At 43.6% G+C, this 18,138-nt stretch overlaps 1 protein-coding gene and 1 non-coding gene across 2 annotated transcripts in view; one reads left to right on the top strand and one right to left on the bottom strand.

Annotated features, from left to right (window-relative positions):
- The window catches only part of LOC122424269 (SREBF chaperone), a 99,098-nt gene that overhangs the window by 61,130 nt on the left and 19,830 nt on the right, over positions 1-18,138 (top strand). Inside the window, exon 3 of the mRNA XM_043441863.1 lies at positions 11,385-11,514. Coding sequence (XP_043297798.1) covers positions 11,385-11,514 — 130 coding nt within the window. The remainder of the gene's footprint in view (positions 1-11,384; positions 11,515-18,138) is intronic.
- LOC122425249 lies at positions 12,744-12,850 on the bottom strand. Its single transcript, XR_006264785.1, has one exon. It is a non-coding gene; the product is annotated as a U6 spliceosomal RNA (small nuclear RNA).

The raw sequence follows: 18,138 nt of genomic DNA, 5'->3' as shown, positions 1-18,138 counted from the left end.
GCACATGGATACCTGGACTGGGAGGGGGTGGGCAGGGGTGCTCGTGGTCACGCACCTGTCCCAGGGTGGAGGGACCACCTGTGAACCTGTACTCCACATCATGCGCTGTTGTGATGGACTTGGCTTATGATACACAAATCAAAAGATAGATTTGTTGAGAAATTTGTTGAGAATTTCTATATATCTAGTGCAGAACATTAAACCCCAAGCTCCAGACCCTTCTGAACGTGGGGTCTTATGCAGCCACATAGGTGCACACCATGAAGCTAGTCCTTGGTACAGCCTCAGCCTGCATGTCTTGAACATCTTCCATGTGGCTGGTATGAGGATGCGAGAGTTAGAAGGACATGTTCCCGCCTCACGTATCTTACATTAATTAAGCAGGTGAATTGAAGAGCAGTGTCTGCAGTTGTCATGGGAGTGTAGATGAGAGATGCCTGACTGCTTGGGGTGGAGAGATGAGGTGGCCTTGAAGGATACACAGGAGTTTGCTTAGCATTTAGTGGGTAGAGGGCATGTTTTAGTTTGGTCTCCCCGAGACAAGGATTTGAGTGCATGTAGCTTTGGCAACCCACTCCAGTACTCTTGCCTGGAAAATCCCATGAATGGAGGAGCCTGGTAGGCTGCAGTCTATGGGGTCTCGAAGGTCAGACACGACTGAGCAACTTCACTTTCACTTTTCCCTTTCGTGCATTGGAGAAGGAAATGGCAACCCACTCTAGTGTTCTTGCCTGGAGAATCCCAGGGACGGCAGAGCCTGATGGGCTGCCGTCTATGGGGTCGCACAGAGTTGGACACGACTGATGCGACTTAGCAGCAGCAGCAGCTTATGTGTAAGATGGAATGAACAACAACAAAAAAAGATGTAATGAACAGTGATCAGTGGGTGGAAGAGGGAGCTGGAAGGGGAGGTACATTATTCAGCAAGTTTACACCACAGGCCGCTCAAGAGTCATGTTCTTGGGGATGCTGAAGAACAGTGCAGGTTGTCCACCTCAGAGCTCCCCCTCTGATCAGGGTAGCTGCACCCTCTGCCAGGTCAGCAAACTCATTCCCTGCAGGGCCACATAGGAAGGCCACGTGGAGTCTCTATCACATATTTTTCTTTGGTTGTTTTGTTTTATATGTTGTTGTTCAGTCAATATGTTGTGTCTGACTCTTTACGACCCCATGGACTGCAGCGTGCCAGGCCTCCCTGCCCTTCACCATCTCCTGGAGTTTCCTCAGACTCATGTCCACTGAGTCAGTGATACCATCCAACTGTCTTTGTCCCCTTCTCCTCCTGCCATCAGTCTTTCCCAGCATCAGGGTCATTTCCAGTGAGTTAGCTCTTCGCATCAGGTGACCAAAGTATCAAAGCTTCAGCATCAGTCGTTCCAGTGAATATTTAGGACTGATTTCCTTTAGGATGGACTGGTTGGATCTCCTTGCAGTCCAAGGGACTCTCAAGAGTCTTCTCCAAAACCACAGTTAAAAAGCATCAATTCTGCGCTCAGCCTTCTTTATGGCCCAGCTCTTATATCCATCATGACTACTGGAAAAACCATAGCTTTGACTATACGGACCTTTGTTAGCAAAGTGATGTCTCTGCTTTTTAGTAGGCTGTCTAGGTTTGTCATGGCTTTTCTTCTAAGGAGCAAGGGTCTCTTAATTAATTAATTAATGGCTGCAGTCACCATCTGCAGTGATTTTGGAGCCTAAAAAAATAAAGTCTTTCACTGTTTCCATTTTTTCCCCGTCTATTTGCCATGAAATGATGAGACTGGATGCCATGATCTTAGTGTTTTGAATGTTGAGTTTTAAGCCAGCCTTTTCGCTCTCCTCTTTCACCTTCATCAAGAGCCTCTTTAGTTCCTCTTTACTTTCAGCCATTAGGGTGATATCATCTGCATATCTGAGGTTATTGATATTTCTCGTGGCAGTCTTGATTCCAGCTTATTCTTCATCCAGCCCAGCATTTCGCATGATGTATTCTGCATATAAGTTTAATAAGCAGGGTGACAGTATATAGTCTTGACGTACTCCTTTGCCAATTCAGAACCAGTCTGTTGTTCCATGTCCAGTTCTAACTGTTGCTTCTTGACCTGCATACAGGTTTCTCAGGAGGCAGGTAAGGTGGTCTGGTATTCCCATCTCTTTCAGAATTTTCCACAGTTTGTTGTGATCCACACAGTCAAAGGCTTTAGCGTAGTCAGTGAAGCAGAAGCAGATGTTTTTCTGGAATTCTCTTGCTTTTCCTAGATCCAGTGGATCTTGGCAATTTGATCTCTGGTTCCTCTGCCTTTTCTAAATACGGTTTTTACATCTGGAAGTTTTCAGTTCACATTCTTTTGAAGCCCAGCTTGAAGGATTTTGAACTTTACCTTCCTAGCACGTGAAATGAGCGCAATTATCCAGTGGTTTGAACATTCTGTGGCATTGCCTTTCTTTCGGATTGGAATGAAAACGGACCTTTTCCAGTCCTGTGGCCACTGCTGAGTTTTCCAGATTTGGTGGCATATTGAGTGCAGCCCTTTAACAGCATCATCTTTTAGGATTTGAAATAGCTCTGTTGAAATTCCATCAGTTCCACTAGCTATGTTTGTAATAATGCTTTCTAAGGCCCACTTGACTTCACACTCCATGATGTCTGGCTCTAGGTGAGTGATCACACCTCCATGGTTATCTGGGTCATTAAGACCTTTTTTGTACAGTTCTGTGTATTCTTGCCATCTCTTAATATCTTCTGCTTCTGTTAAACGGCAAAGGTCCTTGCCGTTTCTGTCGTTTATTGTGCCCTTCTTTGCATGAAATGTTCCTTGTTATCTCTAATTTTCTTGAAGAGATCTCTAGTCTTTCCCATTCTGTTGTTTTCTCTTTCTCTTTGCATTGTTCATTTAAAAAGGCTTTCTTATCTCTCCTTGCTGTTCTCTGAAACTGAGTCAGTTAGGTATCTTCCTTTTTTGCCTTGCCTTTCGCTTCTCCTTTTTTCAGCTATTTGTAAACCCTCCATAGACAACCATTTTTCCTTCTTGCATATCTTTTTCTTTGGGATGGTTTTGGTCACCGCCTCCTGTGACTTCCATCCATAGTTCTTGAGGCACTCTGTCTATCAGATCTAATCCCTTGATCTGTTTGTCACTTCCACTGTGTAATCATAAGAGATTTGATTAAGGCCGTACCTGAATGGCCTAGTGGTTTTTCCTGTTTTCTTCAACATAAGTTCGAATTTTGCAATAAGGAACTCATGGACTGAGCTGCACTTAGCTTCAAATACTGTTTTTGTTGACTATATAGAGTTTCTCCATCTTTGACTGTAAAGAATATAATCAGTCTGATTTTTGTGCTGACCATCTGGTGATGTCCATGTGTAGAGTTTTCTCTTTGTATTGTTGGAAGAGGATGTTTGGTATGATCAGTGCATTCTCTTGGCAGAACTCTATTAGCCTTTGCCCTGCTTCATTTTGTACTCCAAGGCTAAATTTGCCTGTTCCTCCAGGTATCTCTTTTTTTTTTTTTTCCCCTCCAGGTATCTCTCGGCTTCCAACTTTTGCATTCCAGTCCTGTATGGTGAAAAGGGCATCTTTTTGGGGGGGGTTGTGTTAGTTCTAGAAGGTCTTGTTGGTCTTAACCCTTTTAAAATGTAAAAATCACTTTGAACTTACCATATGAATACAGGACATGGACTGTAGTTTGCTGACCCCTAATCTATACAATAATAACATGAATCACTGACTGGGCTGCTTCCGGCTAGCATTAATTCTCAGTTGGCATGTGGGGCCCGTCTCTGTGAGGCAGAGAGGCCTCCAGCAGCAGTGGAATGCTCTCAGGTGAAGAGATGCAAGTGCTGGCAGTTGGAAATTGAGCCAGCATGTCCAGAGATCAGATGAGAGGGAACAAGGGTAGGGCGGCAGCAGGCCCTGGAGAGGTGTGGGGTGGCCAGCCATGGGCTCTGCAGTCACAGCAGCAGAGAGGTGTGTGGGCTGGGAGGTGGGGAGATTCAGAGTGTACTTGTACCTGATGAGGAAACAAGTGATTTCAGGAGGAGAAGCAGGAAGTCTAGCTGGGCTAGCACATTACTCCAGATAAGAGTTGATAGCTGTTGCTCAGTCTAAGGGGAAGCCCTGGAGGTGGTGAGATATGGCTGAGTCTGGATGTATTTTGAAGGTGGAGTCTTCGGGATTTTTCTGAGCACCAGGTGTAGAGTATGAGAGAGCTCAGAGTGCTTGGTCTGAGCAGCTGGATGGGTGGAGCTGAGACAGGAAATTCAGGGAGGGGTTTGGAAACTTGGTTCCTTCCTTTTGCCCCTGTAAGGTCAGAGTAAGCCATGGTAGAATCTGACCCTAGAAACGAGTTTGCGGAAGCAAAGTGGGGTGGTGGTAGAAACCTCCAGTTTCTGTCTTTAGTCTTTTTTTTCTGACCTTGATAAAGTGAGTGCTTTTACTTGTAAAATTGCCCAACACTTTTCTTCCACGCATTCCTTTTGGTCTCACATGGACGGTGATGATTACCTTGCATTTTGTATTTCGGTAGAATCTTTTTCTTGTGCTTCTATTAAAAGGAATTTATGGTTATTTAACTTACGGTCATTTTTTTGGGGGAAAAAAACAACAAAACTGTAATACCAGGTAGTATAGCGTGATGTTAAGAGCGTGGACTCTGGGCCCAGACTGCCTGTGTTCACATACTGGTTCTGTTGCTTTCTTGGAGGGGGATATAGCTTCTGTATGCCTCGTTGGGCTGTGGTGAGGCTTAAATGAGCAAAAAGATGAAAGGCAGTTGGCACATCACAGGTTCTCAGTGATAGTTAGAAGCTGTTGTCACTGTTACAGAGACAGAAACAGGCAGGCTCACGGTCAGCGGTAAGGACCGTTTGGGGGTGAGCATGGGGCACTTGGGTAGCTCCTAGGAGGAGAGGCCTTAACCTGGACTTCGGGGGGAGCGGAAGGACTTCCTGTGGAAGGAATACTGCAGCTGAGCTTGAAACTGAGTTATCTTGAAGAAGGGGCAGGAGTGTTCAGCCAGATGCACAGCCTCAGGAGCAGAAGGGGAGTTGTATGTGGCTCCAGGGCAAGGTTGGAGAATGACCGTGAGCCATTTTAAGCATTTCAAGGTCTGTGGCTGTTTCCTAATAGATTTCATCCTGAGAAAGTGGATGCTCTGGGGTGTGCTGCCCTTCTTTTTTTTCCTGCTAGAATGTTTTGTTGTTGTTTTTGTTTAGTCGCTAAGTCACATCCAAGTCTTTGTGACCCCATGGACTGCAGCATGCCAGGCTTCCTGGGTCTTTATTATCTCCTGGAGGTGGCTCAAGTTTGTGTCCATTGAGTCGGTGGATCCTGTCTAACCATATCATCCTCTGTCATCCCGTTTGCCTCTTGTCCTCAGTCTTTCCCAGCATCAGGATCTCTTCCAGTGAGTTGGTGCTTCATACCAGGTGGCCAAAATATTGAAGCTTCAGAATCAGTCCTTCCAGTGAATATTCAGGGTTGATTTCCTTTAGGATTGACTGATTTGATCTCCTTGCTGGAATGTTTAAACTCCTGGAATTCACAGATGTTTTAAATATTTCAAATTTTGAGAAACAGGCTACCTTCAGTTTAGTGAGCGTGTTTTGAGAAGCTACTGTGTAGAAAGTGAATGTAGATAAATAAAATGTATGGCTGGCCTTCATCTTCTAGTAGAGCTAGAGCTCCAGCAGCCTTAGCTCTGGGCCCTAGACTCCTATCTACACCCAGGGGTCAGCCCAGCCCTTGTGCAGAACCTTACCTAGTCCAGAGACAACCCTTGATACCTGCTTCCAAACAGGTGAACCTTAGCTTTTGGAAGCAGCAAGACAGAAGCAACTCTTCACATAAAAGGAATTTTCAATAGATTAATGGCTGATTTCCTCTCAGAAATCATCAGTTCAGTCACTCAGTTGTGTCCGACTGTTTGCAACCCCATGGACTGAAGCATGTCAGGCTTCCCTGTCCATCACCAGCTCCTGGAGTTTGCTCAGACTCATGTCCATCGAGTCGGTGATGCCATCCAACCATCTCATCCTCTGTCGTCCCTTTCTCCTCCTGCCTTCGGTCTTTCCCAGTTTTAGGATCTTTTCCAATGAGTCAGTTCTTTGCAGCTGATGGCCTAAGTATTGGAATTTCAGCTTCAGCATCAGTCCTTCCAATGAATATTCAGGACTGATTTCCTTTGGGATTGACTAGTTTAATCTCCTTGCAGTCCATGGGAATCTCAAGAATTTTCTCCAGCACCATGGTTCAAAAGCATCAATTCTTCGGCACTCAGCTTTCTTAACAGTCCAACTCTCACACCCATACATGACTACTGGAAAAACCATAGCTTTGACTAGACGGACCTTTGTTGGCAATGTAATGTCTCTGCTTTTTGATATGCTATCCAGGTTGGTCATAGCTTTTCTTCCAAGGAGCAAGCATCTTTTAATTTCATGGCTGCAGTCACCATCTGAGTGATTTTGGAGCCCCCCAAAATAAAATCTCTTACTGTTTCCATTTTTTCCCCATGTATTTGCCATGACGTAATGGAACTAGATGCCGTGATCTTAGCTTTTTGAATGTTGAGTTTTAAGTCTTTTAAGTCAGCTTTTTCACTATGGAGGCATTTAAAGTCCTGAAAGGAAAAAACTCAACCAAGAGTTCTATCTTCTGCAAAACTGTACTTCGGTAATGAAGGAGAAATTAAGGCATTTTCAGATAAACAAAAGCTGAGCAAATTTGTTAGCGCTGGACCTGCCCTACAGGTTGAACCCATAATAGGAAATAAACACTAGTAAGATGATCAGAATTGCTGTGCTTTCGGTTTGGTTTGTAATTTCTTTCTTTGTCTTTTGTGATTTAAAGGGCAAGTGTATTAAATATAACATAAAAGCTATATTAATGAGAATAAATGTATAAAGTATAATCTGTGACAGTAACAATATAAAAGGGGAAAGACCAGGATGTACTGTCAGAGTGTGTACTATGGAAGCTAGGCTCTCAGTCTGCTTAATTTCATTTGTCTTATTTTCATGATTGCTGATCCTTTCTTCCACCTGTTCAGATTTGCTTTTGAACTCCTCTGTAATAATACTATTCAGTCTAGATTGTTACAAGGTTTTGTTGTTGTTTTTTTATTTTTGGCTGTGCTGCGTCTTTGTTGTTATATGTGGGCTTCTCCCTGCACTGGGTTCTCTTGTTACAGAGCATAGGCTCCAGGGTGCCTGGCTTCAGTGGTTATGGCACGTGGGCCCAGTAGTTTCCTGCAGCATGTGGAATCTTCCTGGATGAAGGATTGAACTCGTGTCCCTTGCATTAGCAGTGGATTCTTAATAACCACTGAACCACCAGGGAAGTCCTGTAAGTTGTTAATAATAGAATTCCCAAGGTAACCACAGGCTTCCCTTGTAGCTCAACTGGTAAAGAATCCACCTGCAATGAGGGAGACCTGGGTTTGATCCCTGGGTTGGGAAGATCCCCTGGAGAAGGGAAAGGCTACCCGCTCCAATATTCTGGCCTGGAGAATTCTGTGAACTATATAGTCCATGGGGTCGCAAAGAGTCGGACACGACTTGAGTAACTTTCGCTTTCAAGGTAACCACTAAGAAAATAACTTCTAAGATATATAGAACAGGAAAGTAGAAGTCAATCAAAGTGGCACACTACAAAAAAATCAGCCTCCTCCCTGTTTTTTTATTTTTTAAAAAGCAATGAAGGAATTGATGAGCAAAAATCATTTGACAGAGAGAAAACAAATAGCTGGACGGCATAAGTAAATCCTTCCCTGTCAGTAGTCACGTTAAATGTAAGTGGATCAAACTCTCCTACTAAAAGACAATTTGATTTTTAAAAGAATCTATACTTCCCTGGTTTTTCATGGTTAAAAATATGCCTGTCCAGATCTGTGTTTCTGTGCACACCTCTTCATGTCCACACATAGGCTGGAAGCTCCTTTTTGGTTTTTTTTTTACAATCCTTACTCCATCTTAGTGTTACACACATCATGTTGGTAAAGCAAAGCATGTTTGTTTAAACTTGCATTGATTTTTAAATCAACACTGATTCTGAACAGAGCTAACCTCTCAAGCTTCAACTTAATTTATACTGATTTTTTTTTTACTTCCTGATGTACACCAACCTGTATCTTTCTTATTATAGGCTAAAAACATAAAGTGTATTCAATGTAACACTATAATTTTCTATTTAATTACAATCAATTTTTGATTTCCCAAGTTAATTCTTACCATTTACATAAAATTGTATTTTAGACAATTTAAAAATATTTAGAAATAGTTTTATTCTCTATTACAGGCACTGTTATACTCCCTTCGGAAAGGAAGCCTGACAGTCTGACATTTAAAAGGGATATATGACTAAATAGAAACCCTATGAAGTTAATGGGTTTAAATTTAAACCATTTTCAAGGATTATTTTTTGGAAAGTTTTTTTCCTTAAGGGTCTGATTAATAACTGCTAATAAAAAAAATACCATTGAAAATGTGTGAAAATACCATTAAAAATTCTGTTGCTCTCCACACATTTGAAAAATCCAGATCCAGTTATATACAAAATTCCTACTTGATTGCTTAAAGTGCCTTGGATTACCAATATAATCCCTTGGATTACCTGGGACCAAGGATCTGTTGCTAGCAAAAATAATTATTAAATTATGTTTATAACATTTTACCTAATTAATTATATATTGAAATTCCTTCTATTTGTGAGGTAAATTTTTATGAATAAATTATTTAAAATAGTTAAAAAAAAAAAAAGAATCTGCCTGCCATGCAGGGGACACAGGTCCAGGAAGATTGTAAATGCCGTGGGAAAACCCCACATGCCGAGGAGCAGCTAGGACCACAAGCCACAACTGCTGAGCCTGTGAGCTGCAACTCCTGAGACCCGCAGACCTAGAGCCGTTTTCCACAACAGCAATGAGAAGCCTGCAAATTGCAAAGAAGAGTACCCCCAGCTCGCTGGGACTAGAGAAAGCCTGTGCGTGGCAACAAAGACCCAGTGCGACAGCAAAAAAGGCAGCACAGTTTGTATGTTTAAGAAGAGTGTCTGCGTGCTGCTTTTGGCTGCGCTGGGTCTTTGTTGCGACACCTGGGCCCTGGCTTGCGGCACACAAGCTTCTCTTCTTGTTGCGTGCACGGGTTCTAGAGTGTGTGGGCTCAGTGGGCCTGCAAGCTCTGGGGAGACACTGTAGTGTAACACACCACGCTTTGGATGTTAGAACACAAAGAGGTTGCAAGTAAAAGGATGGAAAATGATATTCCATGCTAAACGGTACCCAAAGGAGAGCTGACGTGGCTATATTGTTATCAAGCAACATTAAAAAGTTCATTAGAGACAAAGAAGGAGGACACTGTATATTGATGATATATTGATTATATTGATATGTTGACACTATATATGCTTTAGTATAACAGGAGGATGTAATGATTATAAACCTCTTAACAGCAGACCCCTAAAATATATAAAGCAAAAATGGACAGAATTGAAAAGAGAAATGCACAGTTCTCCGGTGACAGTGGGTCTCCGCTTTCAGTGATGGATACAACCAGACAAGACCAACAAGGAAGGTGGAGGACTTGAGCAACAGTGAAACCAACGAGACTAGTACACATTCTTCCCAAGTGAACATCGAACATTCTCCAGGCCAGACCCTGTGTTAGATCACAAGTCTCAATAAATTTAGAAAGACTGAAACCATACAGAGGATCTTTTCCAGTGACAGTGGAATGAAACTAAAAATCAAGAAAAGAAGGAAAATTGGAAATACATGGAAATTATCCAGGTGGCCAATAAGCATATGAAAGATAAGCATACAGTGTTTGCTGTATATTGAAACCACAGAGCTATACCAGTACCTTCTCCTCTAAATGGTTCCAATTAATTGGACTGACAAGGTCAAGAGGTGGAGCAGTTGAAACTCCCATCATGCTGCCAGCGGGAGCATAAATTCAAATAAGTACTTTGGAAAACTGGTGTTACCCACAAAGCTAAACATGTATGCTCCACAACCCAGCCATTTCGTTCAAGGGATATGCCTTACAGAAATGAGTGCTTACATAAGAATGAGTGTATACATAAAAATTTCCAAAATTTCTCTTCTTAATAGTTACAGCTGGAAACAGCTAAATGTTCCTTCTCAACACTAGAATAGATAAATGCACTGTAGTATGTTCATTTGGTGGACTAGTGTATATGCATGAAGCAGTGCGTATAAATGAAACTACATGCACCAGCGTGGATGAATCCGGTAGATGTAAGTTGAAACAGCCAGTCACAGAGGAGTACACAGCGGAATGGGTGATTTCAGTTATATGCCAGAAGAAACAAGCAGAGCTAATTTGTGATTATAGGAATTCTGATAGTAGTTTATGGTAGATGATGCCCTTCACTAGCGCACAAGGCCACCTTCTGAGGTTCTGAAAATATTTTGTAGCTTGATCTACATAGTGGCTACACAGGTGGATGCATCTGTAAATATTCATTGCATTCACTGTATGCTTAAGACTTGTGCATTGTATTACATAAAACTTAATTCTAAGTTTAAAATTTCTTTTTTTTTTGGCCACATGCGGCATGCAGAACTTCCTCGACCAGGGGGTGGAACCTGCACTTACTGCAGACTCCCGAAGCTCAGAGTCTTAATCATTGGACCACCAGGGAAGTTCTAAAAAAAAAAAGTTTTAAAGACGTAAAATCGAAATCAGAAGCACATCCATTTGCCAACTTTTTGATGTTAGTCCAAGCTTTTTCCTTCTCCAGTGGTGGATCCATTGATTTCCATTCAGCCTGGTCTAGGAACCATACTAGACCATATTCTCAATGTATTATACACAATCTTTATGGTCTGTTCTTTTAAACTGGAGCAATTTGCTCAACAGTCTGAATCAGGATGCATCAGTGGGTAGGATTTTTGGTTTCCTGGTTTTTTTTTTTTTTTTTTTTCTTTTTTGACCACACTGCCTGGCATGTGGAACTTCCCTGGCCAGGGATTGAACCCGTGCCCCCTGCAGTGGAAACATGGAGTCTTAACTACTAGGCCACTGAGGAAGTCTTCCCCAGTTTTTTCTTGTCTTTCGTGTGTCCAATATGACCAGAAGTTTGTTTAGCCTCTTGCCTTTATTACATCTCTCAAAATTTTCAGCCAGTAATCTATTTCATTAAGTAGTTTATGAATTGGGTTCCCTGTGACTAAAAAGGAGCTTGAAAATTCTAATTTAGAGGCTCCTGAGTTTCCTTGTAGCCCTGAAGTTTGATGACTAGTATTTTGTACATTTGTGCGGTTCTCCTAGCACAGGAGGTGAGTGCCGCTGCGGTGGTTCCCGCGTCACTGTTATCTCAGCATGGATTCTGCCTGCCATCATGTCCTGACTCTTCTCTCCTTTTTGTCCATCCCAGCTACCCGCTGCTGAAGCTGCCCTTGCCAGGAACAGGACCCGTGGAATTCACCACTCCTGTGAAAGATTACTCGCCCCCACCTCTGACCTCTGACCATAAGCCTGGAGAGCCCAGTGAGCAGCCAGAGTGGGTAGGTGCTCATCGTGTCCTGAGGAGCGCCCTGGGCGTTGGGTGCGGATTGGCCACGGCAAGGGTTCTGTGTGGAGGGAGGGGGGTGAGCTTCTGATGGGCGAATACTTGAACCACTTTAAAAGGCACTGAAAATATTTAGCTTGCATTTAATAGTACATCCAGTTACACATTCTTGTTTTGAAAGGAAACACTGAACGATATGGAAGGAAGGTGACTGTCCTAGAAAAGCTGGGGTTGTGGTTGCCCTAGCTGCAGCCAGCTGGGTCTGGGTCCATACTGTGGGTGCTCGGGCCAGGCAGTGCCTTGGCGAACAGGACCTCACCTCCTTTAGCCCAGGTGGTTACAGGAACCATTGAGCATCCCCAGAGAATGTTTTATCTTCCAAGTCCCATCACCATTTAATATTTGCAGTGAGCACTTAGCTTTTTCAAATCTGGCAGGTGCTGTTTTGTCCTCACAGTGCAGTCAGGTAAAGCGTGCGGTTCTGTTTGTTTACCTGTTTTGCAGTTGAGGAAGCTGGGGCCCAGAGTGACAGTGTGCCTCGGTTTCGGTTTAGTTGTCATGGGGTCAGCCCTGGCTTAGAACTCCAGATCTCCTGACCTGAAGCCCCCTGCTGCTTCTGAGTCGTGCTGTCCTCAGCCAGCTGTCTCTGAGCTGAGCACGGATGTAAACCAAGAAGACATGGGCTCTACAGGCGAGGGTCTGGGCTGCGGGACATAACTCACAGGAACTCTGGACTCATTGTTTGGAAACCTTACAGGAAATGATGAGCTCGTCCCGCCAGCTTGTACCTTCCAGTTGTGGATGATGTGTTCTTCCCTCGTGTGCAGGCCCTGGTCCCGTGGGCTGGTGCCAGGCTTGCTGAGTCTGTTGCTGAGGAGCAGAGCCCAGCTCAGGGCACAGAGCTCCTCTTCTCCCACCCTCTCTGTGCCAGTGATGGCACATTCCTTCCTGTTGCCTTTCTGGGTAATGTAGCAGCCAGGTAACTTGATGTCAGCTTTGCTCTAATGTTGCTAAAGCAGAGACATATCTGGTTAGATAGCTGTGTGTTATGACTACACATGGTCTCAGGAGGAAGTGCAGAACACAGGCTCAGTGGTACTCAGCCACGGAGGTTAGGGTGAGCTGATGAGGCGGAAACCAGTTCATAGCTTCATGTCTCAGCTTGATACTTGGCTCACTGTGGGGTCAGGCCTTTTGTCTCCTTTACTCTTTCTTTTTTTTTTTAAAAATATGGAACGCTTCACGAATTTGCGTGTCATCCTTGCGCAGGGGCCATGCTAATCTTCTCTGTATCGTTCCAATTTTAGTATATGTGCTGCCGAAGCAAGCACTCCTTTACTCTTTCTTAAAAAAAAAAAAAAAGTTTTTATTTGTGGCTCCACTGGGTCTTCATTGCAGCCTGCGGGCTTCTCTCTAGTGAGCTGCACGAGCTCAGTTGCCCAGCAGCCTGTGGGGTCTTAGTTCCTCGACCAGGGATCGAAACTGCATCCCCTTGTATTGGAAGGTGAATTCTTAACCACTGGACCACGAGGAAAGTCCCTCCGTTAACCTCCTGATGGGGTTTTACCACATAATGGAGTTGATGGTTCCTGGTCACAGTGGGGTAGTCTGTGTTTGTGTTTTGTGACTAGTAGAGTTCAGTGGGTCTGATGGTACAGTTAGGGGTCTATACAAGGTCAGGGTTTCACTTGTTTGTGAGCCCTTTCCACTTCCTTGATGTCCTCTTTTGGCCTGGGATGATGATAGTGTGGGGGTACAAAATAGCTTGGGGGTTTCTCTTTCTCATTGGGGTGCGCAGCCCCTGAAAGAGAAAGAGACGCAGGCCCTGGCTCAGTCAGCTGGTGTCAGGCCTCTCCAGGGTCAGTCACCTCACCAGGATTGACTGTTGTAACAGTAAAGGTCAGCAATGCAGGACTTGTAAGGATTGCTTTAATTATGAGGAACTGAAAACTCAACCGAAACCAGAGGAAGTGAAAAGGGCATTTTGGGGTCATAGAGCTCACCCACAGGCAGGACTTACTAACGGACAGTATGGGTTAGGCCTCAGAAGGAGTCCATTCCTCAACTATACCCGCTCTGGGTCAGCTCACTGTCCTCTCCCTAACGGGGCTACAGCAGATTCAGCCCTGTGGGCACCCACTTGGCTCTGCATGGGGTTACCTGCCTGCCCCAACCCGAGACCCTGTGAGCAGGGAGATGCTCTGCTGGTTGGCCTCATCACCGCACTGTGGTGAGAGAGGCTGTTCCCAAAGGAGATTAGGAAGTGCAGGCCCTGGGCACACAGCGCAAGTGTCCGCTGCTCACAGCAGGAAGCAGGTGTCCTGCATCCCTCATCCATTCCTTTACTATTCAGCACGTTTATTGCATGTCTTCACTGTGCCTGGCAGAATGATCGTGGGGACACATGGAGCCTCACTGCCCAGGAGGAGACGGAGGGTGCTTGGGAAGAGAAGATGGAGATGTGGTTCTTTGTCAACAGCACACAGGAGCCAGCCCCAGGAGCTCCCAGTGGCCAGTGCTGAAAAAGAAGATAACATTTTGTGACAAAATAAATACATAGCTGAGTCCATATGATTGAATAACTAAGTGGAGGAGAATAGACAAATCTGAGCAAAACATTCTGAATTTATGTAGCAGCTCTGCCCTCAGAGAGGTAGAATTTAATCCCCCTTCCTTAATTGTGGACTGTGCACAGTGACTTCCTTCCAGAAAGTGCCAAGTGGAAAGGGGAGGAGAGAGTTGCTTCTCAGTGGAGACCCTGACAGGTGGCTCTCGACACGGTGTTCGGGGTCACCATCAGGCTGACGGTGTGTACCTTGATGTGTGACAAGAAGGGTGCTTTGCCTCTATGGTCTTCCTTCGCAAACACTGTAATCCCAGTCTGATCATGAGAAGAACATCAGATAAATCTGTGAGGAGTGGTCTACACAGTCCTGACCAGCACTCCTCACAACTGTCCAGGTCATCAGAAAAAAAGAGTCCAAGAAACTGTCCCAGTCAAGAGAAGCCTCCCAAGACGGGACAGCTAGATGTAACATGGTATCCTGGATGGGATCTCGGGAGAGAGAAAGGACATGGGGACAAGCTAAGGAAATCTGGTTTCCTTACTTTGCCTTGGTGATAGTTTCTCAGACTTGCCTTGCTCTTGATCACCTTGACAGTTTCGAGGAGTGTTCCTCAAGCGGGGATTTGTTTCTATCTCTCTAGACTAGTCTCAGCTTGTGGGATTTTAGAAGGAAGACTGCAGAGGTCAGGTGTCATTCTTTTCACATCCATCAGTCTCCTGAAGTACTTTTAAAATTTCCGTAAAGTTCAGTCTTTGTGCTCTAAAGTTCTTGGTACCATCAGGGGTTTTTTTGTGTGTGGTTTTTTGTTTTAGTCTTTTTTTACAGAAGTATGGAACAATCTAGCTGTGGTTTTCTTTTTTAAGAATTTTATTTATTTTATTTTTGGTTGCGCTGGGTCTCCATTGCTGTGAGTGGGCTTTCTCTAGTTGCATTGAGTGGAGGCTGCTTTCTAGGTGCAGCGTGTGGGCTTCTCATTGTGGTGACTTCTCTTGTTGTGGAGCTCAGACCCTAGAGTGCTCGGGTCTTGGTAGTTGTGGCGGTCAGGCTCAGTAGTTGTGGTGCACAGGCGTCGTTGCCTTGCAGCATCTGGAATCTTCCTGGACCAGGGTTCGAACCCATGTCTCCTGCATTGGCAGGTGAATTCTTAACCACTGGACCACCAGGGAGGTGCTTAGTTGTGGTTTTAAATTTGTATTTTCCAGATGATTATTGTTGAGGTCTTGTTGTATTTGCACATCTTCCTTTGTAAAGTGTTTCAATAATTTGCTCATTTTGAACTGAGTTGTGTGGATTTTTTTTTAATATGCAAAGCTATTCAAAGAAGTGTATTGATAATGGAAAAAATGCAATAATCTAACTATCCTTTAAATAGAGAAATGACTAAATTATACTACACACATAACTTGAATGTACCCATTAAATAGATTTTTAAGCTCAACAAAATAGATTAAGTAAGAAAAGCCGAAGATAAAACAGTACATATATTATACCAACCATTTAAAAAATATATGCATAGGAAAAGTATTAGTCCTCTGTCCATAGAGTTCTCCAGGCAAGAATTCTGGAGTGGGTTGCCATTTCCTACTGCAGGGAATCTTCCCAACCCAGGGATCAAAACCAGGTCTCCTGCATTGCAACCAGGGAAGCCCTGGTATGTAGGAAAAACTAGTATCAAATCCATTAAAATGTAAACAACACTTATACTTTTAGGTTGCGTATTACAATAGACTTGCATTGATTTTACAAAAAGAAAAAAAAAGATAAATTTTCAAAAGGATTAAATGCTAGCACTTTCTCTAACAAACTTTCCCTGTTTCCTGTTTATTGTGTCTTAGAAAGGAATTTGTACCAAGAGAATAGTTTATTGTTCTTCTTAACTAACATGTTAAACATGGATAGGTGCAAGTTTTCAGGGATATTTAGTTTTAACTGGCATTTTTGCCTCTTAAGTGATTTCCCCCCCTTAAGAAACAAGAGTTTATATTTAGAGTTGTTGCAGGATAACTGCAATGTCCCTGTTCTTTCCGTGTGAAGCTTATAGTCTTTACTTTAAAAATGTATTTTTAATTGGAGGATAATTGCTTTACAACGTTGTATTGGTTTCTGCCATACATCAACATGAATCAGCCGTAGGTAGGCATATGTGCCCGCCCCCATGAGCTTCCCTCCCACCTCCCACCCCATCCCACCGCTCTAAGCGGTTACAGAGCGCTGATGCGCTCCCTGTGTTTCACAGCAACGTCCCAGTGGCTGTTTTACATATGGAAATGTGTATGTTTCAGTGCTCCTCTCTCAATTCCTCCCACCTTCACCTTCCCCCACTGTGTCCGTTGGTCTCTTCTCTATGTCTGTGTCTCCGTTGTTGTTCAGTTGCCAAGCTGTGTTGACCCTTTGCAACCCCATGGACTGCAGCATGCCAGGCTTCCCTGTCCCTTACCATCCCCCAGGGTTTCCCCAAGTTCATGTTTATTGAATCGGTGATGCCACCCAATCATCTCATCCTCTCAGGGTCTTTTCCACTGAGGATCAGGGTCTTTTCCACTGAGTCAGCTCTACGCATCAGGTGGCCAAAGTATTGGAGCTTCAGCTTTAGCGTCAGTCTTTCCGATGAAGGGTTGATTTCCCTTAAGATTGACTGGTTTGATTTTCTTGCTGTCCAAGGGATGCTCAAGAGTCTTTAGTACCACAGTTCAAAGGCATCAATTCTTCTGTGTTCTGTCTTCTTTATGGTCCAGCTCTCACATCCATACATGTCTACTGGAAAGACCACAGCCTTGACTAATGGACCTTTGTCGGCAAAGTGATGTCTTTCCATTTAAACACACTGTCTAGATTTGTCATAACTTTCCTGCCAAGAAGCAGTCATCTAATTTCATGGCTGCAGTCACCATCTGCAGTGATTTTGGAGCCCAAGAAGAGGAAATGTGTCCCTGCTTCCACCTTTCCCCTTCTATTTGCCATGAAGTCCTAGCACCAGATGCCATGATCTTAGTTTTTTTAATATTGAGTTTTAAGCCAACTTTTTACACTCTCTTTCACCCTTATCAAAAGGCTCTTTATAAAGTTCCTCTTTGCCTTCTGCCATTAAAGTAGTATCATCTCCAACTGGAGGTTGTTGCTATTTCTCCCAGCAATTTTGATTCCAGCTGTAACTCATTCAGCCTGGCTTTTTGAGTGATGTGCTGTGAATAGTTTAAATAAACAGGTTGACAATAAACAGCCTTGTCATACTCCTTTCTCAGTCTTGAAACAGTCAGTTGTTCCATACAAGGTTCTGACTGTAGCTTCTTGACCCGCATACAGATTTCTCAGGAGACAGGTAAGATGGTCTGGTATTCTCATCTCTTTAAGAGTTTTCCACAGTTTGTTATGATCCACGCAGTTAAAGGCTTTAGTGTAGTCAGTGAAACAGAGGTAAATGTTTTTCTGGAATTCCCTTGCTTTCTCTATGATCCAGAGAATGTTGGCAATTTGATCTCTGGTTCCTCTGCCTTTCTAAACCCAGCTTACAAATTTGGAAGTTCTCATTTCACATAATGCTGAAGCCTACCTTGAAGGATTTTGAGCAAAGCCTTACTAACATGGGAAATGAGGGCATGACTAGTAAGATACATGACTCATCTCCCATGCATCTCTATTGCTCCCCTACAAACGGGTTCATCTGTAACATTTTTCTAGATTCCATATATATGCATTGCTATATGATACTTGTTTTTCTCCTTCTGACTTCACTCTGAATAACAGGCCCTAGATTCATGCACCTCACTGGAACTGATTCAGATTTGTTCCTTTTTATGGCTGAGGAATATTCTGTTGTATATGTGGACCACAAGCTCTTTATTCGTTCACCTGTCAGTGGACATCCAGGTTGCTTCCATGCCCTGGCTGTTGTAAGTAGTGCACTGAGCACTGGGTACAGGTGTCATTTTCAGTTGTGGTTTTTTCAGAGTGTATGCCCAGTAGTGGAATTTTTGGGTCTATGGTAGTTTTATTCTTAGTTTTGAAAGAAAAGTTCCATACTGTTCTCCACAGTGGCTGTATCAATTTACTTT

The sequence above is a fragment of the Cervus canadensis genome, chromosome 22, assembly GCF_019320065.1.
Source record: "Cervus canadensis isolate Bull #8, Minnesota chromosome 22, ASM1932006v1, whole genome shotgun sequence".
Lineage (NCBI taxonomy): Eukaryota > Metazoa > Chordata > Mammalia > Artiodactyla > Cervidae > Cervus > Cervus canadensis.
The sequence above is the reverse complement of the archived record's forward strand: the minus strand, read 5'-3'. Positions and strand labels throughout refer to the sequence as shown.